Source organism: Pseudophryne corroboree, chromosome 1, assembly GCF_028390025.1.
Source record: "Pseudophryne corroboree isolate aPseCor3 chromosome 1, aPseCor3.hap2, whole genome shotgun sequence".
Classification (NCBI taxonomy): Eukaryota; Metazoa; Chordata; class Amphibia; order Anura; family Myobatrachidae; genus Pseudophryne; species Pseudophryne corroboree.
In genome coordinates this window covers 342,367,983-342,391,284 of record NC_086444.1, presented here as the reverse complement: position 1 = coordinate 342,391,284, position 23,302 = coordinate 342,367,983, and the positions used below count along the sequence as shown (strand labels likewise).

At 44.6% G+C, this 23,302-nt stretch overlaps 1 protein-coding gene across 4 annotated transcripts in view; it reads right to left on the bottom strand.

Moving 5' to 3' along the window:
• The window catches only part of EP400 (E1A binding protein p400), a 359,367-nt gene that overhangs the window by 203,684 nt on the left and 132,381 nt on the right, over positions 1 to 23,302 (bottom strand). For 3 of the 4 annotated variants that reach the window (XM_063964664.1, XM_063964662.1, XM_063964663.1), the window contains exons 21-24: positions 6,174 to 6,362; positions 4,521 to 4,685; positions 3,438 to 3,590; positions 1,640 to 1,719 (exon numbers count right to left, since the gene is read on the bottom strand). In XM_063964664.1, the coding sequence (XP_063820734.1) occupies positions 1,640 to 1,719; positions 3,438 to 3,590; positions 4,521 to 4,685; positions 6,174 to 6,362 (587 nt within the window). The remainder of the gene's footprint in view (positions 1 to 1,639; positions 1,720 to 3,437; positions 3,591 to 4,520; positions 4,686 to 6,173; positions 6,363 to 23,302) is intronic. The other variant, XM_063964665.1, reaches the window with a different exon arrangement.

Below are 23,302 nucleotides of genomic sequence, written 5' to 3'. Positions count from 1 at the left end.
CAGTCGCTGTATCTCCAGATGTGTACTGTAATAGGCAGCACACATCCAACAAAGTTAAAAACAAACATATTACAAATAAAGAAAAAGTAACACTAAAACTAAGGGCTATCAGCGCAGCCCCCAGAAAACAGGCCAGATCTCATGGGCACTTAAAGTACACTGACGACCTTTTAAGTTAATCTAGTCTATTAAGTGCAAGCACCTTTGGCCCCCTTCTTCCCTCCAATAACCCATGTGAGCACTAGTGTCCCCCAGCGTGGAAGATAGAAATAAGTCTTACAAAACAGAGTGCTTTACAGGAAACACAATTAACGGTAAGCATGGAGTTAAGGTTATTTTGCTAACAGTTGTAAGTTGTTTGATTTTCTTTTTAAATGCAAACATTCACAACTGAGGCAAAAAGACAGTAATAATAATAATAATAATAATAATAATAATGTTATTTATATAGCACTTATTTCCAAATTGCACTCAAAGTGCTTTACATTTACAAAACAAAATACAAAACAAGCTAAACAAGGGACATTAGTGAAATGCTTGACTAAGCAGGTAAGTCTTGAGTCTATTTTTGAAGGATTCTAGAGTGTTATACATAACATACAGCATAAAAGGCCAATATAAAACTGCTGTCCACAGGAGGATATTTATACGTTAACACACATGGTGTTACTCATTTCTCAATGGAAATTAAGAAAGATAAAGTAAAACATTTTCAATACTTGCATGGGTAGATCCACTATATTTCTCTTTCATCCCATCTGGGGGACACTGTGAACCATGTGGTTGCTATATATTTATAGAATTGAAATTATTGTGGGTCTGACCACTTTATTCCAGCGGTGGCCAACCCGCGGCTCTCGAGCCGCAGGCGGCTCGGCCGGCTCCTGGCCACCGCTGCCCGTCTCCGGCGGCACTTGTCTCGTCTCCGGCGGCGGTGTCTCTTCAATTCAGCGCCAGTCCGTGAGCCAATCAGAGATCGCAGACCGGCAGCTGAGGCTCCTGATTCGCTGCCAGACCGCAAGCTTTGATTGGCTCATGGACCGGCGCCTAATTGAACAGAGATACCGCCGCCGGAGAGTGAGGGGCAGAGGAGGCGTGTGCTGCGCTCTCCTCCCCTCACAAAACAGCAGCAGCGCGGTGAGCAGCATGGGGGGAGGGTTCACACATGTATAGCTGGCACTGGGGTCATAGCTGGCACTGTGGGGACATACATAGCTGGCACTGTGGGGACGCTGGCACTGTGGGGCCTGTGTGTACCTGGCACTGTGGAGGCATACGTGTATCTGGCACTGTGGGGACATATGTTTCTGGCAGTGTGGAGGCACCCATATATTGCCATTTTTATATGTATGTGGCACTGTACTGGGGCATTATATGTATGTGGCACTCTACAACATGACTAAAAATAGGGTTATGACACAAGGTCATACTCCTACAAACGTCATACCGAAAGGTGTGCGCACAAAAATGGGGTGTGGCTTTGTGCCATCTAGGCCACACCCCCATTTCTGCATGCGCGTCAAAGGTCTACTACAGATCTTTTCTGGCTCTTTGCCTCTGACTGGTTGGCCACCCCTGCTTTATTCAATATCTAGAATTCAAGAGACCATATTAATCTTTATTTCAGTAATATATATACCTGGGCACTTCCCAACACAGCAGGAGCAGGTCTTGTTGTCGAGTCTACTCCAACTTGTGCATTTTTAGCTGTTAGAAGCGCTATAGACGAACAAACAAAAACACACACAAAAAAGGCTATTAGTACTTAAAATAAAACAGACTTTTTCCTGTGTGTTATATACCAGATTTACACACTGTTCCACAGCTCATATGTCCTGCTCTGTTCCTGCAACAGATATATCTGCTGTATTCTTTATACTTATATATAGATGTGTCCTCTCTCAAGTTGCTGCAGTCATGTTTCACAGCCCTTTCAGTCGCATCTAGTTGTGACAGCGTTTACTCATACAGGGTGCTTTTTACATTTATTCCCCGAAAATGAGTCTTATTTCCATTGCTATGCAGATAGGACACACAAGCAGACTCTGCTGATTAAAATGATATGCGGCATGCACATATTCTGAGTCCAACTGTGGATGTATCTGCATAGGAAATGGTACACTACAGTGTTTTCCAGGAAAATATAATTTGAATAAGCAGAGTCTGCTTGTGTGTCTCATTCGCATAGTCATGCAAATAAGATGCATTTTTGGCACAAAAAAAATACAAAATAAAAATAAACAGATGCACGGGAACTGTTGATTCACTCCCATCAGGCATCTCACGGTGCATTGCGAATTAAAGCTAGATGTATGAGGACACATCTGTATAAGTGCTAACACTCATACAGTACATCCCCCAACTGTCCTGTTTGATCTTAGAGATTCAATCTGCCAATTACCCAGCAGTTCTGATCTATCATCAGCTATACACACTACCTAAAAGCAAAGTTGTTCCAAGTTAAGGTGAAGGCGTTTAGTGGTGCAGCAACAATTCTGCTACTACTAGAGGCACAGTGGCGATGCATAGTTCACACTTAGTAGGTGATTCAATTAATACTTTAGCTGCAATGTGCCATTCCAGAACAGCACATTAATATTCGTGAAGGTCAGACTACCGCAACAAGTAAATATATGCATAGCCCCCCCCCCCCCCCCCCAAAAAAAAATAAATAAATAAATAAATAAAAGATAAAATAAAAAATCAAAGAATGTTTGGTGGCAAATCCCCTAAAATTTAATCGACCCCTTAAACTCTGAGGGGTTAATACAGTATTAAACACGTCAGCCATAATTAAATCTGCATGCACAGCGTTGTATGTGTTTAGGTGACTGCATCTGCTGATCATGGTTAGGCGGAGATGTACTAAGCCTTGGTGAATGATAAAGTGGAGAGAGATAAAGTACTAGCCAGTCAACCCATAACTGCCATGCTACAGGCCGTGTTAAAAAAAAAAAATGGCAGTTAGGAGCCGATTGGTTGGTACTTTGGGGTCTATTCATGATGCAGTGAACAGTGTTGCGAAGTGAGTCAGTGGAGAAGTTGCCCATGGCAATCAATCAACATTGAAGTAACTTTTATAATTTGCATACTATACAAATGTACGGAGTAGCTGATTGGTTGCCATGGGCAACTTCTCCACACTTTTCACTGCTTCATGAATTGACCCCTAAATCTCTCTCCACTTTATCACTCTTCCCCTTAGAGAGACTGGAGGATGGATATGGAGAGCTACGGCTCCTTATGGAGACCATCATTTTAGCGGGTAAATACAGACAAGAATGCAAACAAAATAAACCATCTCACCACAAACAAATATAACAAAGGAGTTAAATCACAATCATACACATTTTATATTAATAAGAACTTTTTGGCAGACAGCACTACATCACAGACACTTACAAGCCTGTCACTCACACCTGCTGCAGTAACCTCACCTGCTGATGGCACAGTGTTAGGCTGCGAGGCTCCCAGTTGGGATTGGTTCCTCACTACATTAGCAGCTGCACCTTGAGGCATTGTTGGAAGAACAACGGAACCTTGAGGACGCAGGTACTGACTCGGGGCAGATACAATCTGTAGAACATTACCTGGGACAAGGAACACACAAAGAAAAAAAATCCAATATAAAAAGGTACACAAATATATGTGATCACGTCTACAGACCAAAGCATTACTCATCATAACACAATCTCAGAAGAAAAAGAAAAATGGTTACCAAAGGCTTAAATTAAATACTGTCACAAATAAATGTAAACTGTACAATTTCACTAAATATGGAGATTCAAAGATAAACTATATTTAAATAAACAAACAGCAGTGTTCCCCTCATAAACTAAGTACAGGTTGAGTCTCCCTTATCCAAAATGCTTGGGACCAGAGGTATTTTGGATATGGGATTTTTCCGTATTTTGGAATAATTGCATACCATAATGAGATATCATGGTGATGGGACACAAGTCTAAGCACAGAATGCATTTATGTTACATATACACCTTATACATTACACACAGCCTGAAGGTCATTTTAGCCAATATTTTTTATAACTTTGTGCATTAAACAAAGTGTGTCTACATTCACACAATTCATTTAAGTTTCATATACACCTTATACATACAGCCTTAAGGTCATTTAATACAATATTTTTAATAACTTTGTGTATTAAACAAAGTTTGTGTACATTGAGCCATCAAAAAACAAAGGTTTCACTATCCCACTCAAAAAAGTCCGTATTTCGGAATATTCCGTATTTCGGAATATTTGGATATGGGATACTCAACCTGTATATACAAACTTAATACTGGCTACATCTAATATCATTAATTTCTAAATAAGGATACATTTCCCTATACATAAGAGCCCTACTCAGTTTATATGAGTGATGTCTTCCTCAAATGACATTTCTGCCATTGTGTGGTCCCCAAGTGGCAACACAAAATAATGCAAAATTCACACACTTGTATGTGAGTGGTCATCACAATGAGAACAAGCCATGAGGCAATGGGTTTTGCCCAGGTTACCTTGCAGCTGAAGTGGCTGGCCAGCAGTGAGCTGCCGCAACTGGCTCTGGGACAGAGTGAATTTGTTTCCTTGGAACTGCAAAGTAACTGGTGTTTCCGGCTGAGCAATACGACCCTGAGATGCACCAGATGTAGCCAGCTGAGCAATTTTTACTACTTCCCCACCTGCAAGAACCAACAGAAACAGACATTAGAGGGGCTTCCAGGAAGCAGCAATGGCCAAGTACAAACAAACAGAAGCAAACTTGAACCAATACCAAGTAATATGCCTAATTAGAAAGTAAATTAATCACATAATCTTTTGTCTTCAACAATTATGAGAACCTTAAGTACTCTAAAAACTTCAGACCACAGTGCAAAAGACTGGACTCTGGAATTTCCACAACATTGACTATTCCAGGGGTGTTTCCAGAGCCTGTGGAGCAGCACGAGTAAAGCAGAGATGGACCAGTTGCCCCACAAGCAATGTAGCATGGTATGGTAGAGTTAACCACTAGGGGCATGGGTGCAGGCCTCCTCTAAAGCTGACTCTCAAAAGTAAAATATAACATCATGCCAGACCTACCTTGACCCATCTGAAAAGGAATGAGCAGATTTGTCACTTTTGGGATAAGCTACACTATAGGTCTTCAACCTGCGGCCCTCCAGTTGCTGCGGAACTACACATCCCAGCATGCCCTGCCTCAGTTTTAAGATGCCTTACTATCAAAACTGTGGCTGGGCATGCTGGAAAGTGTAGTTCCACAACAGCTGGAGGGCCACAGGCTGAAGACCCATGAGCTACACAAATACAGCCAGCGCAAAAATCAGCAAAGAGGAAAACAGGACTTCGGAGTTGGGGGCTGTTCAGAGATGGGGAAAGCCAGCAGAATCAATAGACCATTGTATTTTAGGTGTAGATTGAACTGTGGGTACCAACAGAAATCAATGACAGGCTGCTGTCACATTTTTGCTTAAGGGTTGTTATTGGGTTTCCAGGTGTGCTGCAAGCCATGCTGTGAGCCAAGATCCCACTGGACAGACCATGGCAGAGCTCAGTTCTTGCCCTCCTAAGGCAGGTCAGCACATTTTGCATGTAGTCATGTACCATTCGGGCAGAAGCATCCTCACATACTCGTGTTGAATAATGCAAACTGTCCTTCAGAAAGTTAAATAATTTCCTCCTTGCCCTAAACGGCTGTTTAGCTGTTTGCTCAGGCCGAGGGCAGATGTAGTGGTGAGGGACTCCCACTTTGGGAGCAGGTGAATGGATAAAGTTCTGTGGCTACCTGCTGTGCAGTGCACTAGAAAATCGAGAATAGCTAAAGAGACATTGGAGGGATCCATTTTCTGCCATGGTACCTAGTGATGGAATACAACCCAAGATAACCTAGGATGCCCCACCCCCTCCCCTACTGCAGAAAGAGAAATAGTGTATTATTTATCAAGAAATTGTAAACGCTCACCAGCTGTAGCTAAACTAGAATTCCTATTATGCTCTTGGAGACATAGGTTTAATAACAGCTGGAGTGAGCGTCAAAGGTTTACTGGGTTCTGTCAATATATATGAGTTTTACTATATGCGTTGTTTTTATAAAAAAAACGTTACAAAAGAAGGTGGTTTCATGGGCAATATTAAATACTTCGCAATTAAAAAAAAAAAAAAAAACTTACTTGGAAGTCTGGCCTGAGAACTGAGTACCAGCCTCGGAGACATAACATTCTGCTGAACTGCATGCTGGGAAGTCTGGGAATGAGCCTGATTCAGTTGCCTTACTGAAGTGGTTGCTGCAAAGGCTGTTGGTGCATGTGGCCTAGGAGCTCCCACTGAGATATTAGAAGTTTGACCCTGGGAGATAGGTACTGAGAGGGACATTACTAATTAGATGCAGAAGACTATCCAAATTATATAACAATTACATTTTTTTTCAATAGAAGGAACCCTAATTAGTAGGTACCCTAAACATAGATTTGAGACTTCCCTATTGCACTTGATGAAACAAAAGGAGTAACCTTGGGGGAGATGTGCAAGCTACCACTTTTTCTATCAACATATTTAATTCTCAATTGATCATGCCCACATCATCATCGCATTTATACAAAACAATCACCTTCCTATTAAGCCAATCTATTTACCCTTTCATGCATAAATTAGGATAACCTAAGGCAGGATTTTTGAAAACTCTAAAAAATAATAATAATACGCATGTCCACTTGAGTGGCAACATGCATCTTCAACATAAAAAAATGCCCTATTATGGGTAGCAGTATTTTAACCATTATAGTTTTTTTGGGGAGGGCTTGCAGAAAAGTGAGGTAAAAGTTAAAAAAAACAATGCCTGTTTTAATGAGGTTTTATTTTTCTACAAAAACAAAAAAGCCTTTAAGTTGAAATCCACACTAATTTTTTATGCCTATTTATGGATATATACTGTATATGTCCAGACACAAAAATGTCTGGTTTATATCAGGGTTAATAACGCAAATATTTAACTTTACTTCTAATTATGCTTCATACACATAGAAATTTAGCCTTTTCCCACTTTTGCGAAGTGAATGTGACAGATTTTTTTACGTTTGTTGTGAAAGTGTGAAAAGCACCCAGGACATATATGGTTATTATGTGAGCAACATATTTAGGTTAGGACTATATGCCAGGACAAGCCTAGCATGTAGTATGTATCTTTTTATTGCACGATGTCCACTAATGTGGACAAAATTTTTTATATGAACTGTGCAAAAAATAAATTGAGTGTTTGAGCAAAACATCTACCATAATATGCCCTAATGCCGCCTACACACAATGCGATGTAGGCTAGCGGCCGATATTGATTATATTGTGGCCAGAGGCATGAACCTTCGATATAGTCAATATTGGCCCTGCTCGCACAATATTTTTCCTTGCGATGCCGATCCCACTGGAACACGCATCGAAATCGCAAGGTGTTGACACACGGTGCGAGAGTATATATATATATATATATATATATATATATATATATATATATATATATATATATATATATATATATATATATATAGGCACTCGCTTTTCAAGCTCATTGGAAAAAGCAAAACAAGCCAGCACTCACGGTTTGGATGAGAAAACGAAGAAGATTTATTCCATATCAAGGTGACAAGTGTACATACAGGCACAGCCCAACAGCTGTTTCAACCGATACAGGTCTTCCTCAGGGCTCAGACTGGGTAAAGTATGATTAAACTGTTTAAAATGTTTGGCCACTGGCTGGTCTATTGTTTTACCTCCAAGAATTTGCTTGATAGCACTGCGGTGTTGTGTCATGCACTCTTTAAAAGAGCAGGAGGTCTTGCCAACATAAAAAAAAACACAAGGGCACCTGATATAATATACAGCAAATCTAGAGGTACATGTTAAACTGTCAGTGATTTTAATGGCTTTACCAGACTGGGGGTGATAGAAAGTGTCCCCAGTCTCCATATACAGGCAGGTAGTACAACCAAGGCACCGAAAATTACCTGGTTTCCTGCTTAAAAAATGAGCTGGTTTGGTGGGCTTAAATTCAGAGATTATTATTATTACCAGTTATTTATATAGCGCACACATATTCCGCAGCGCTGTACAGAGAATTTTGGGCCATTCACATCAGTCCCTGCCCCAGTGGAGCTTACAATCTATATTCCCTACCACATGTACAAGCACACACATACACGCTAGGGTTACTTTTTGTAGGGAGCCAATTAACCTACCAGTATATTTTTGGATTGTGGGAGGAAACCGGAGTACCCGGAGGAAACCCACGCAAGTACGGGGAGAATATACAAACTCCGCACAGTTAGGGCCGTGGTGGGAATAGAACCCATGACCTCAGTGCTGTGAGGCAGTAATGCTAACCATTACACCATCCGTACTGCCCCAAGAGATGTCAGAGTGTACTAATAAATAACATTTAGAAATGAGTTTTTCCATCTGCAGTAATTCACGTGACGAGAATATTAAGTTCACATTTAATATACAGAGGGAGAGTATACACTTCTTAGATGTGAATGTTACCCGCAATTCTGTAGGCTTTAAGACCTCTGTTTATACTAAACCCACAGATTGCAACAAATTTCTCATGGCCTCTAGTCATCATCCCTCATCCCTGATACAGGGTTTACCATTTTCACAGCTACTAAGAATACACCGCATTTGCAGTGATACATCAGAAGAATTACTGCAGATGGAAAAACTCATTTCTAAATTCCTTGAACGGGGTTAATCTAATAGATTACTACAGGATGCTAAGAAAAGAGCATTAGCAGCCCCTAAAATTAAACAGGATGGCAGTACCACAAAAGAAGTACAGGACAAGATTATCTTCGTTAACCAATTCTCCACTGCTAGTAAAGTTAACTAGATGTGCTAAGAGATATTGGCCCGTGTTACAGGCTGATCAAGCACCGTCCTCTCTTGCTTCCAAACGATTAACTCCTTGTTATCGTAGGGGACGTAATCTACGTGATTTATTAGTACACTCCGACATCTCTGAATTTAAGCCCACCATACCAGCTAATTTTTTAAGCAGGAAACCAGGTAATTTTCGATGCCTTGGTTGTACTACCTGCCTATATATGGAGACTGGGGACACTTTCTATCACCCCCAGTCTGGTAAAGCCAATAAAATCACTCACAGTTTAACATGTACTTCTAGATTTGTTGTATATTATTTCAGGTGCCCTTGTGGGTTTTTTTTATGTTGGCAAGACCTCCTGTTCTTTTAAATGGCGCATGACACAACACCGCAGTGGTATCAAGCAAATTCTTGAAGGTAAAACAATAGACCAGCCAGTGGCCAAACATTTTAAACAGTTTAATCATACTTTACCCAGTCTACGTTACAAAATGATAGACCACATCCCAGATAACAAAAGAGGTGGTGACAGAAATAAAAAGTTATTGCAATGTGAGACGCATTGGATTTATCGTTTGAACACCCTTACTCCAAACGGACTGAATGAATCGTGATCATTCAGCAGCTTTCTGTAAGTGCATGTTTTTGCTGGTATTTTTCTCATTGTAGCTCAATGTTCTTGCTATGTATCCTGTTTGATAACACTGTTTCATTAATTGTTTCCATTTATTGTTATTTTGTTTGTATAAGTTTCCCTACATGGATTCACTTATATAGTAATAGACTATGTGTCTGTTTTACTTTCTCCAGCTTTCCATTTGTCTCACGGTGCAGGGTTAAATGTTAATTGATGTTAATTGATGAGGTCAGCTCTGACGGACGTCAGAGGAAGTCCAGGGCTCTGGGCATCCTGTGGCCAGTACACGTGTTTTCTCTGTGTTATTTAAAGGTAAGATTGTCTGTTTATATGTTATTATGCCTGACGACGGTTGAAACAAAATTACCGAAACGTTGCAAACTATTGATGGGCTGAGGACCCGTTCTTTATTATAGTCCTGAGAGTGCCACTCAATACTACGTGTGTGATATATATATATATATATATATATATATAGATAGATAGATATAGATATATAGATATATATAAAAAGAAATGTCTTAAGACAAAGCCTTGAGGAATTACCACTGTAGGTTTGCATAGTAAAAACAAAAGGATCATCAAATGAATCCTTCTGTAGGACACTGGTAACCATGGGGGTGCTGTGAAGGAGCAGGCACCTGACTCTAAAGACAAATACAAAGTAACACTCAAACCAGAGCCAGTAAATGGAGGGAACAAAGGGTGGGAGCGCAGTTTCCCCCAGAAAGCAAAGTACAAAAATTCTCTTTTCACTTTTCATTCTGAGGCACACTGCCAACTATGGGAACATTCCAAAGCTGCACATAAGAGAGGGTACACTTAGCCAGTGTTGTGCATAACTGGCATCTCTAGCCGCAATAACATTGAACTTGTAGAATTTGGTTAGAGTATGAATGAGGGACCCAGTGGCCACCATGCAAAACTGCTCCGCCAACGGGCCATGTTGCGCCACTAAAGAGGAAATCATCTATCTGGTATAATGAACCACAAGACACAAACAGGGATCTGTCAAAATACATAGGGGTATATGCAATTGCGGTCGAATTCCCGAAATTGTCGAATTTCGGGTCATTTTCGACCAAAAAAAAAAATCGCCTATGCAATTCAGTGCTTTCCGACCAAAAAACGGACTTTCAAAATTCGACTTTTTGAAATTCGAATTTTTGCAAATTCGACTTTTCTGCAATGATACAAGTGCTGCAATTCGACCAAAGCATATTCAATTCAAGTTTGGAAATTCGACAGCAGGGCTTTTAGACAGCAAATTCGTCATTTTCAATCCGCCACACTTTGGAGGGTGAAAACAAATAAAAAAATTTTAAACATGTTTTTTTTGGCGTTTTTTTTTTTGGGAATAGCAGATCTATTTATATTAGAAGGGATTAGGTACTTTTTTTTTTTTTTGGGAGGCACAAATATTATTTATATATTTTTTAAAATATTATTATTATTATTTTATTTATTTTTTATGCTGGAACGGTAAAATCTAAAAAAAAAAATGGCGTGGGGTCCCCCCTCCAAAGCATAACCAGCCTCGGGCTCATTGAGCTGGTCCTGGTTCTAAAAATGCGGGGGAAAAATTGACAGGGGATCCCCCGTATTTTTAAAACCAGCACCGGGCTCTGCGCCTGGTGCTGGTGCCAAAAATACGGGGGACAAAAAGAGTAGGGGTCCCCCGTATTTTTAACACCAGCATCGGGCTCCACTAGCTGGACAGATAATGCCACAGCACGGGGGTCACTTTTATGCCGTGCCCTGCGGCCGTGGCATTAAATATCCAACTAGTCACCCCTGGCCGGGGTACCCTGGGGGAGTGGGGACCCCTTCAATCAAGGGGTCCCCCCCCCCAGCCACCCAAGGGCCAGGGGTGAAGCCCGAGGCTGTCCCCCCCCCATCCAATGGGCTGCGGATGGGGGGGCTGATAGCCTTTTGTGATAATAAAAAGATATTGTTTTTTCCAGTAGTACTACAAGTCCCAGCAAGCCTCCCCCGCAAGCTGGTACTTGGAGAACCACAAGTACCAGCATGCGGGAGAAAAACGGGCCCGCTGGTACCTGTAGTACTACTGGGGAAAAAATACCCAAATAAAAACAGGACACACACACACCGTCGACAGTAAAACTTTATTTCATACGTCGACACACACATACTTACCTATGTTCACACGCCGACATCGGTCCTCTTCTCCATGTAGAATCCACGGATACCTGAAAAGAAAAGTTCAATATACTCACCTCAGCCATGGTCCAGAGATACATCCACGTACTTGGCAACAAAACAAACCGCAAATACCCGACCACCGGACTGAAAGGGGTCCCATGCTGACACATGGGACACCTTTCCACGAATGAGACCTGTCAGTGACAGCTGTCACAGACAGGTCTCTAAGCCAATCAGGAAGCGCAACTTCGTTGCGCTCACCTGATTGGCTGAGCGAATTCTGTACTGTGACAGCGCATCGCACAGCTCCCTCCATTATATTCAATGGTGGGAACTTAGCGGCTAGCGGTAAGGTCACCCGCCGGTCAGCGGCTGACCGGCGGGTGACCCCACCGCTACCCGCAAAGTTCCCACCATTGAAAGTAATGGAGCGGCTTTGCGAGGCGCTGTCACAGTACAGACAGCGCTCAGCCAATCAGGTGAGCGCCACGGCAGTAGCGCTTCCTGATTGGCTGAAGGGACATCAGTGACAGGAGTCACGTGATGTCCCGGCATTCGGGGAAAGGGGTCTAATGTGAAAGCATTGGACCCCTTTCATTAGTCCGCTGGATCGGTGTTCGTTTTTTTTTTTTTGCCAAGTACGTGGATTATCTCTCTGGACCTGGATGTACCTCTGGACGCTGGAAGGTGAGTATAATTTTTTTACAGGTACCTCGGATCGTCGGAGACCGTGGCAGTCGGCGTGTCAACATAGGTAAGTATGTGTGTGTCGGTAGTGTGTAATAAAGTTTTACTGTCAAGGTGTCTGTGTCCTGTTTTTATTTGGGTATTTTTTTCCCAGTAGTACTACAGGTACCAGCGGGCCCGTTTTACTCCCGCATGCTGGTACTTGTGGTTCTCCAAGTACCAGCTTGCGGGGGAGGCTTGCTGGGACTTGTAGTACTACTGGAAAAAACAATATCTTTTTATTATCACAAAAGGCTAATCAGCCCTCCCATCCGCAGCCCATTGGATGGGGGGGGACAGCCTCGGGCTTCACCCCTGGCCCTTGGGTGGCTGGGGGGGGGGGGACCCCTTGATTGAAGGGGTCCCCACTCCCCCAGGGTACCCCGGCCAGGGGTGACTAGTTGGATATTTGATGCCACGGCCGCAGGGCACGGCATAAAAGTGACCCCCGGCTGTGGCATTATCTGTCCAGCTAGTGGAGCCCGATGCTGGTGTTAAAAATACGGGGGACCCCTACTCTTTTTGTCCCCCGTATTTTTGGCACCAGCATCAGGCGCAGAGCCCGGTGCTGGTTTTAAAAATACGGGGGATCCCTGGCCAATTTTCCCCCGGATTTTTAGAACCAGGACCAGCTCGATGAGCCCGAGGCTGGTTATGCTTTGGAGGGGGGACCCCACGCCATTTTTTTTCCGGGTTTTTCCCGTTTTTTACCGGTTTTTAAAATCGCGGTAAAATCCGCCAAATCGGCCGATTTTCACCCGCGATTCTGGCGAATCCGTTTTTCATTGAATATGGTGAATTCCGGAAGCCACCTTCTGGAATTCACCTGGCGAATTTGGTCGAATTAAAAAACGGCGAAAATTGCCGCGAATTCGACCGCAATTGCATATACCCCATACACTCGATTAATGTATTAATCATTATTAATAGTAGTCATGATCCAAATGGTCACAAATTTTGTTGATGTTTTGTTGCTGGCCAACCTATTTTGTGCTGCACACACAAGATTAGAAGATTCTGTCTTCCGAAACAAAGCCAATATATCCACATAAATCTTCAAGGCCAGAGCCACAATCAGGCGGGATTAGCCATCTCCACTGCCTGGTGTAATATCTTGATGCAACACTGGAATTACAATTCCTAATTTAAAATTAATCCTGAACACCATCTTCTGCTGTAAAAAGGGACTCGATCTGCACTAGAGCCCTGATCTTGTGGAAAACCAAATACAGAAGAGCATCCAATTCAGACACATGCCTGGCTGAAAAGATGACCAAAAAAAGTAATTTCCAAGTGAGGTGCATGAAGTCCACTAAGAGGCTCACATGGCAGCTTTAGCTCAGGCTTTTGTTCAGAGAACCAAATTAACGTCCAAAGGCACACATGGCAGTAAGTCACGTAACACACCTTTAAGGAACATTTGAACTTTAGGAATGGAAGTCAATATCCATTGAAAAAAATATGGAGATAGCTGAAAACTGCACCCATATTTCTTACTTTGTGCTGTGGTAGTTTTTGGAGGACACTGGTTTCCTAGCCTTAATCATTTGGCTGTCCGGTCAAATAAACCCTTTAACAGCCATGGCATTAAAGCAAACCAAGCTAAATGGGTGTAAGCAACCTGGACTTAAAAGATCTGTTGGAGGATCCACTGCAAGAAATAAATGCGAGTGTACCAACACCATTGCGGTCAATCTGGAGCCACCAGAATGACTGGGTCCCTCACCGCCTTGACTACAATTGAGCATACAATAATGCAAACTAGGCAGGTTGTGCCATTAAAGAAGCATCATGTCAAGACATTGCACCTATTTCCTGGCATAGCAAAACTGTGCAGTGACCGCCCTTTTTAAGACAACCCTAAGGCAATCTAGCATGGCACTGGGAAGTCTAGTTAAACACCAGCGACTGTAGTTCTCTCTCCAGTATGTATGATAAACAGAGAAAAAAATAAAATAAAAAACACTGCAAAAATTGTACTCACCGTAAAATCCCTTCCTCTGAATCGGTCTGGGGACACGGAGTTTGTTGACTGTGGGTAGAAGGATCGGCCAGGAATGTAGACACTAAAAGTGTAACAAACTCTGGCCCCCTATAACCACTCCAATTCCCCAAGAGAAAAAATAATAACCAAAGAAAACCAGAAACTGGAGAAAAATCATTCCAGAATATGGGAGATACAAGACATGAAGAGATCACAGTGTCCCCCAGATGGATTCCGAGGAAGGGATTTTACTGGCAGTACAAAAATCCAATTCCATTTCTCATTCAATCTGGGGGACACTGCATATTTGACTGTGGGTCTTCACAAATCATGCCAATTGGGGGGGGCATCATCCAGCAAGTCCACACATAATCCATTACACTTGAAGCTAACGTCACAAGAACTGAAAAAGGTATGAAAACAGTAAGACTTCTTCAAAGTATGTAAGGTAGCCACTCTGTACAGCGGCTCCACCGAGGCACCATGGTGAGCCACCCAGGAAGCTCCGACTGCACAAGTGGAGTGAGGCCAAGGAGACGTTGGAACAGGCTTATCTGAAGAAAGGCAAGCCTAACAGATGGTAGAAGTAATCGACCAAGCAATGGAATTTTTAGATGCCGGCCAACTGCTCTTGGAAACACCAATGAAGATCAATAAGGAGTGTGCACGTTTAAGTGCAATGCCCGGTCTAGGTAAAACCAAACCGCATGGACCACCATCCAAGAGATCCAAGGATGAAAACTGAGACGTCAAAGAGGACTTTGAGAAAACTGGAAAACAACATCCTAATTCAAGTGGAACTTAGAAACCACCTTTAGTAAAATGAAAGCACAATTCTAAACAACTCACTATCGGAATAAAATATCGGAATAAAATATGACAAAGGGGGTTTTGCAGGATAAAGCAGCCCATTCAGAAAGCCAACTCGTAAACACAATTTTAAGGGAGTGCAGTTCATCAGTCGCCAGAGCTATGAAAGGAATATTCTGAAGGGATTCAAGTACAAGATACAAATCCTAAGGAGGAATGTATGGAGCCTGGATCTGAGGAATGTACTAAAGAAAGGTCTGTACCTCTGAAACGGAAGCCTAGCTCCACTGAAAAAGGTTCAATAAGGCTGAAAGCTGACCCCTAAGGGACGGCAGACGAAGACCAGGTGTCAGACCCTCCTAAAGAAAAAAGGACAAATGATGTGGCAAACGACCGCAGGAAAAGGCAGATAAACCAGACAGAAAATCTGGGAAGTGACTGGCTTACGAGCACAGAGCATGGTCTGGACCACCAATCCAAAGAAAAGAAAAAATAAGATTTTACTCACCGGTAAATCTATTTCTCGTAGTCCGTAGTGGATGCTGGGGACTCCGTAAGGACCATGGGGATTAGCGGCTCCGCAGGAGAATGGGCACAACTAAAGAAAGCTTTAGGACTACCTGGTGTGCACTGGCTCCTCCCACTAAGACCCTCCTCCAGACCTCAGTTAGGATACTGTGCCCGGAAGAGCTGACACAATAAGGAAGGATTTTGAATCCCGGGTAAGACTCATACCAGCCACACCAATCACACCGTATAACTCGTGATACTATACCCAGTTAACAGTATGATAACAACTGAGCCTCTCAACAGATGGCTCAACAATAACCCTTTAGTTAGGCAATAACTATATACAAGTATTGCAGACAATCCGCACTTGGGATGGGCGCCCAGCATCCACTACGGACTACGAGAAATAGATTTACCCGTGAGTAAAATCTTATTTTCTCTAACGTCCTAAGTGGATGCTGGGGACTCCGTAAGGACCATGGGGATTATACCAAAGCTCCCAAAGGGGCGGGAGAGTGCGGGTGACTCTGCAGCACCGAATGAGCAAACTCTAGGTCCTCCACAGCCAGGGTATCAAACTTGTAGACTCTTGCAAGAGTGTTTTAACCCGACCAAGTAACAGCTCGGCAAATTTGTAAAGCCGAGACCCCTCGGGCAGCTGCCCAAGAAGAGCCCACTTTCCTCGTGGAACGGGCTTTCACAGATTTAGGGTGCGGCAGTCCAGCCGCAGAATGTGCAAGTTGAATCGTGCTACAGATCCAGCGAGCAATAGTCTGCTTAGAAGCAGGAGCACCCAGCTTGTTGGGTGCATACAGGATAAATAGCGAGTCAGTTTTCCTGACTCCAGCCATCCTGGAAACATATACTTTTCAGGGCCATGACTACGTCCAGAAACTTGGAGTCACCCAAGTCCCAAGTAGCCGCAGGCACCACAATAGGTTGGTACACATGAAAAACTGCTACCACCTTAGGAAGGAATTGGGAACGAGTCCTCAATTCCGCCTTATCCATATAAAATACAGTTAAGGGCTTTTGACTAAGCCGCCAAATCTGATACACGCCTGGCCGACGCCAAGGCCCACAGCATGACCACTTTCCACGTGAGGTATTGTAGCTCCACGGATTTAAGTGGCTCAACTCAATGCGACTTCAGGAAATCCAACACTACGTTGAGATCCCACGGTGCCACTGGAGGCACAAACGGGGGCTGACTATGCAGCACTCCCTTAACAAAAGTCTGAACTTACTTCAGGCAGTGAAGCCAGTTCTAGTTTGGAAGAAAATCGATAGAGCCGAAATCTGGACCTTAATGGAACCCAATTTTAGGCCCATAGTCACCTCTGACTTGTAGGAAGTGCAGAAATCGACCTAGCTGAAATTCCTTCTTTGGGGCCTTACTGGCCTCACAGCACGCAACATATTTCCGCCATATGCGGTGATAATGGTTTGCGTTCACTTCTTTCCTAGCTTTAAATAGCGTAGGGATAACTTCCTCCGGAATGCCCTTTTCCTTCAGGATCCGGCGTTCAACCGCCATGCCGTCAAACGCAGCCGCGGTACGTCTTGGAACAGACAGGCCCCCTGCTGCAGCAGGTCCTGTCTGAGCGGCAGAGGCCATGGGTCCTCTGAGATCATTTCTTGGAGTTCTGGGTACCAAGCTCTTCTTGGCCACCCGGAACAATGAGTATAGTTCTTACTCCTCTCCTTCTTATTATTCTCATTACCCTGGGTATGAGAGGCAGAGAAGGGAACACATACACCGACTGGTACACCCACGGTGTTACCAGAGCGTCCACAGCTATCGCCTGAGGGTCCCTTGACCTGGCGCAATATCTTTGTAGCTTTTTGTTGAGGCGGGACGCCATCCTGTGCACCTGTGGCCTTTCCCCACGGTGTACAATCATTTGGAAGACTGCTGGATGAAGTCCCCACTCTCTCAGGTGGAGGTCGTGTCTGCTGAGAAAGTCTGCTTCTCAGTTGTCCACTCCAGGAATGAACACTGCTGACAGTGTTGACACATGATTTTCCGCCCATCGGAGAATCCTTGTGGCTTCTGCCATCGCCATCCTGCTTCTTTTGCCGCCCTGTCGGTTTACATGAGCGACCTCCGTGATGTTGTCTGACTGGATCAGCACCGGCCGGTGTTGAAGCAGGGGTCTAGCCTGACTTAGGGCATTGTAAATGGCCCATAGTTCCAGAACATTTATGTGTAGGGAAGTCTTCTGACTTTTCAATTGGCCTTGGAAGTTTCTTCCCTGTGTGACTGCCCCCCAGCCTTGAAGGCTGGCATCCGTGGTCACCAGGACCCAGTCCTGTATGCCGAATCTGCGGCCCCCTAGAAGATGAGCACTCTGCAGTCACCACCACAGCGACACCCTGGCCCTTGGAGACAGGGTTATCCGCCGATGCATCTGAGGATGCGACCCGGACCACTTGTCCAACAGATCCCACTGGAAGATCCTTGCATGGGACTTGGCGAATGAAAACTCTTCGTAAGAAGCTACCATCTTTCCCAAGGCTCGCGTGCATAGATGCACCGATACCTGTATTTGTATTAGGAGGTCTCCGTCTAGAGACGCCAACTCCTTGGACTTCTCCTCCGGGAGAAACCCTTTTTATCCTGTTCTGTGTCCAGAACCATACCCAGGAACAGTAGACGTGTCGTAGGAACCAGCTGCGACTTTGGAATATTCAGAATCCAGCCGTGCTGTTGTAGCACTTCCCGAGATAGTGCTACTCCGACGAACAACTGCTCCCTGGACGTCGCCTTTATAAGGAGATCGTCCAAGTACGGGATAAGTACTTCGGCCATTACCTTGGTAAATACCCTCGGTGCCGGGGACAGACCAACGGCAACGTCTGGAATTGGTAATGACAATCCTGTACCACAATTTTGAGGTACACCTGGTGACGAGGGTAAATAGGGACATGCAGGTAAGTATCCTTGATGTCCAGTGATACCCTGAAATTTTCCAGGCTTGCAATAATCGCCCTGAGCGATTCCATTTTGAACTTGAACCTTCGTATATAAGTGTTCAAGGATTTCAATTTTAGAATGGGTCTCACCTAACCGTCTGGTTTCGGTACCACAACATTTTGGAATAGTAACCCCAGCCTTGTTGAAGAAGGGGTACCTTGATTTCACCTGCTGGAAGTACAGCTTGTGAATTGCCGCCAGTACTACCTTTCTCCGAGGGCAGCAGGCAAGGCTGATGTGAGGCAACGGCGAGGGGGAGTCGTCTCGAACTCCAGCCTGTATCCCTGTGATACTACTTGCAGAACCTAGGGATCCACCTGTGGGCAAGCCCACTGATCCCTGCAGTTCCCGAGACGCGCCCCCACCGCACCTGTCTTCACCTGTGGAGCCCCAGCGTCATGCGGTGGACTCAAAGGAAGCGAGGGAAGATATTTGATCCTGGAACTGGCTGACTGGTGCAGCTTTTTCCTTCTTCCCTTGTCTCTGTGCAGAAAGGAAGCGCCTTTGACCCGCTTGCTTTTCTGAAGCCGAAAGGACTGTACCTGAAAATACGGTGCTTTCTTAGGCTTTTGTGAGGAAACCTGAGGTAAAAAAATTTCTTCCCAGCTTTTGCTGTGGATACGAGGTCCCAGAGACCATCCCCAAACAATTCCTCACCCTTATAAGGCAGAATCTCCATGTGCCTTTTAAATGCAGCATCACCTGTCCACTGCCGGGTTTCTACTACCCTCCTGGCAGAATGGACATTGCATTAATTCTGGATGCCAGCCGGCAAATATCCCTCTGTGCATCCTTTATATATAAGACAACGTCTTAAATATGCTCAATGTTAGCAAAATATTATCCCTGTCTTAGCGTATTAATATTATCTGACAGGGTGTCAGACCACGCTGCAGCAGCACTATTTATGCTGAGGCAATTGCAGGTTTCAGTATATAACCTGAGTGTGTAAATACAGACTTCAGGATCGCCTCCTGCTTTTCATCAGCAGGTTCCTTCAAGGTGGCCGTATCCTAAGACGGTAGTGCCACCTTTTGACAAATGTGTGAGCGCCTTATCCACCCTAAGGGATATCTCCCAACGTGACCTATCCTCTGGCGGGAAAGGGTACGCCATCAGTACCTTTTTTAGAAATTACCAGTTTCTTATCGGGGGAAACCACGCTTCTTCACACACTTCATTCATTCATCTAATGGGGGAACAAAACACTGGCTGCTTTTTCTCTCCAAAAATAAAACCCCTTTTATGTGGTACTTGGGTTCATGTCAGAAAATGCGTAACACATTTTTCATTGCCGAGATCATGTAACGGATGTTCCTAGTGGATTGTGTATATGTCTCAACCTCGTCGACACTGGAGTCAGACTCCGTGTCGACATCTGTGTCTGCCATCTGAGGTAACGGGCGTTGTTTGAGCCCCTGATGGCCTTTGAGACGCCTGGGCAGGCGCGGACTGAGAAGCCGGCTGTCCCACAGCTGTTACGTCATCCAGCCTTTTATGTAAGGAGTTGACACTGTCGGTTAATACCTTCCACCTATCCATCCACTCTGGTGTCGGCCCCACAGGGGGCGACATCCCATTTATCGGCCTCTGCTCCGCCTCCACGTAACCTTCCTCATCCAACATGTCGACACAGCCGTACCGACACACCGCACACACACAGGGAATGCTCTGACTGAGGACAGGACCCCACAAAGTCCTTTGGGGAGACCGAGAGAGAGTATGCCAGCACACACCAGAGCACTATATAATGCAGGGATTAACACTATAACTGAGTGATTTTTCCCCAAATAGCTGCTTGCATACATATATTGCGCCTAAATTTAGTGCCCCCCCCTCTCTTTTTAACCCTTCGAGCCTGAAAACTACAGGGGAGAGCCTGGGCTGGGGAGCTGTCTTCCAGCTGCACTGTGAAGAGAAAATGGCGCCAGTGTGCTGAGGGAGAAGCCCCGCCCCCTTTTCGGCTGACTTTCTCCCGCTTTTTCTGGCAGGGGTAATTTTACATCTATATAGCCTCTAGGACTATATATGATGTATATTTGCCAGCCAATGTGTTATCTATTGCCCTCAGGGCGCCCCCCCCCCCCAGCGCCCTGCACCCATCAGTGACCGAAGTGTGAGGTGTACAAGAGGAGCAATGGCGCACAGCTGCAGTGCTGTGCGCTACCTTGGTCAAGACCGAAGTCTTCTGCCGCCGATTTTCCGGACCTCTTCGTGCTTCTGGCTCTGTAAGGGGGACGGCGGCGCGGCTCCGGGAACGAACACCACGGTCGGGTCCTGCGGTCGATCCCTCTGGAGCTAATGGTGTCCAGTAGCCTAAGAAGCCCAAACTACCACCTGTTAGGTAGGTTCGCTTCTTCTCCCCTTAGTCCCTCGCTGCAGTGAGTCTGTTGCCAGCAGATCTCACTGAAAATAAAAAACCTAAATATACTTTCTTTCTAGGTGCTCAGGAGAGCCCCTAGTGTGCATCCAGCTCAGCCGGGCACAAGAATCTAACTGAGGTCTGGAGGAGGGTCTTAGTGGGAGGAGCCAGTGCACACCAGGTAGTCCTAAAGCTTTCTTTAGTTGTGCCCAGTCTCCTGCGGAGCCGTTAATACCCATGGTCCTTACGGAGTCCCCAGCATCCACTTAGGACGTTAGAGAAAATCAATGCACTCTCAAAATCTAGGTCTCAAGAACCACGCCATCAAAGCCAGACAAACTAAATCTGGACAATGATGGAGTAAGTCCTCTAGCAGAGAAAACCAAAATGGAATGTCCATCATTATTCCCTGAAACTGATTGTACCACTGTCCAAGGGGACAGTCTGGAGACACAATAATGACTAGGAAAACTTATCATCGAACTCGCTGAAGTACCTTCACTAGCATGGACAATGGTGGTAATGTATATTTCAGACAGAAGGTCAAAAGCACCATCATGGCGTCAACAATGACTTCCTCAAGGTATCTTGAGCAAGCCCTTGTTCAAGCGGGAGGCCATTAGGTCGATGTCTAGCATGCCCCACTGATTGACAATCAGCTGAAACATGTCCTGATGTAGTTCCAATTCGCCGGAATGGACAGTGACGAATGAGGAAACCCGCCTAACCGTTATCCGGGAATGTGGCTACTGCAGACTGCGAGAACCCATGGATCCGCCCACCTGAGGATATGACTCACCTTCATCATTGCCTCATTTTGCCCTGCTTGTTTATGTAGGGTTTATGTAGGGCAATGTCTGATTGAATCTGTATAGGCATGAGTAGCACCCAAACCCAGATTGAGAAGGAGGGCCCCTTGGAGAGTTTAGGGGTGTGGTGCCAGCACAGAAATGACCAGTGAGTTTAAGGAGAGAGTCATAAGAGCTGTCCATCCTGGATCATCTCTGTAAAATCTGCTGTTGTAGAGTCAAAGCATTAAGCCTGGAAAAATGAAGCCACCATTTTTCCTAGTAGTAGCATACAGCAGAGGACTGAGACCTGAGGTATGTGCAGAAGCATTTCCCCAAGGACTGAAGATCCTGAACCTTTGGAGAAGGAAGGTACATCTTCTGAGAGTGTGTCAAATAATAGACCCCAAAAAAATCCTCTGTGCAGGAAGTAGGTTGGACTTTGTGTAATTCAGAATCCAGCTGTGGCCTTTCAGACCACTATCTGTAGAAGCTGGAGTAGAACTTCCGAAGTTGCCTGTAGGAGAAGGTCTCCCAGATAAGGAATTACGGTAATTCCCTGGTGTCATCATAAGGTGATCATGTGTGCCATGACCTTCGTAAAGACTTCATGAAGACTCTGGGGGCCATGTACAGATCAAAAGGTAAGGCCTGAAATTGAAAATGTAGATGAGCAAAAAAGTTGAAGATGTCACTTCCAGATAAGAACATGGAGATAAGCGTCCTTTATATCTATGGATGCAAGAAACGTCCCACCCGCCATGGTGCTGACAACTGAGTGCAGGCACTCCATCTTTAATCAAGGTAGTAACAGATGGAGATTCAACTGCTGTAAGTTCAGGATCAGATGGAAGGACCCATCCGGCGAAAACAGGCACCCGCAAAGGTAAACACATATTTAAGGAGCACCTAACTCTCTGTCCATCTGGTCCTTCAAGGTGACAGATTATACTGTAGTGATTACAGTGGCTTTGGCTAGATGTGCAACTGGAGCATCTTCCTAAGGTAAGTACTTCACAAATAGTGATGTCATTGTCTGTAAAGGGGTAAGAGTACCGAAAGCATTTCGGCACCTAAATCATTTTATCAGGCTTTACCCAGGGCTCCTTCAAAATATCAGTGAAAAGGTTGGAAACATATTAACTGCTTCTTCTTACAATTAAATGAAGGAGAGCTACTAGCCTCAGCTACCTCTGACTGCTGAACAATATGAACCATGGAACTAGCCCAATCCGGAATCACCAGCTGTCCGCCGTAGCTCCAGACAGCTGTCTCGGTAGATCCATACCACAGACTGCACAGAGGTCCCTCTGCAATTTAGCTTTACATCTGGAGCATGCATAGAATAAGGCAGCAGAAGGACCTTGTTTATTTTTGGAAGCCTAGTCTGCCCTCCCTGCCATGTCAGAAAAATGATAGGCCAATAGCAATACAAAGAAAAGTTTTAGTACAAAAAAGGGACCTACACACACA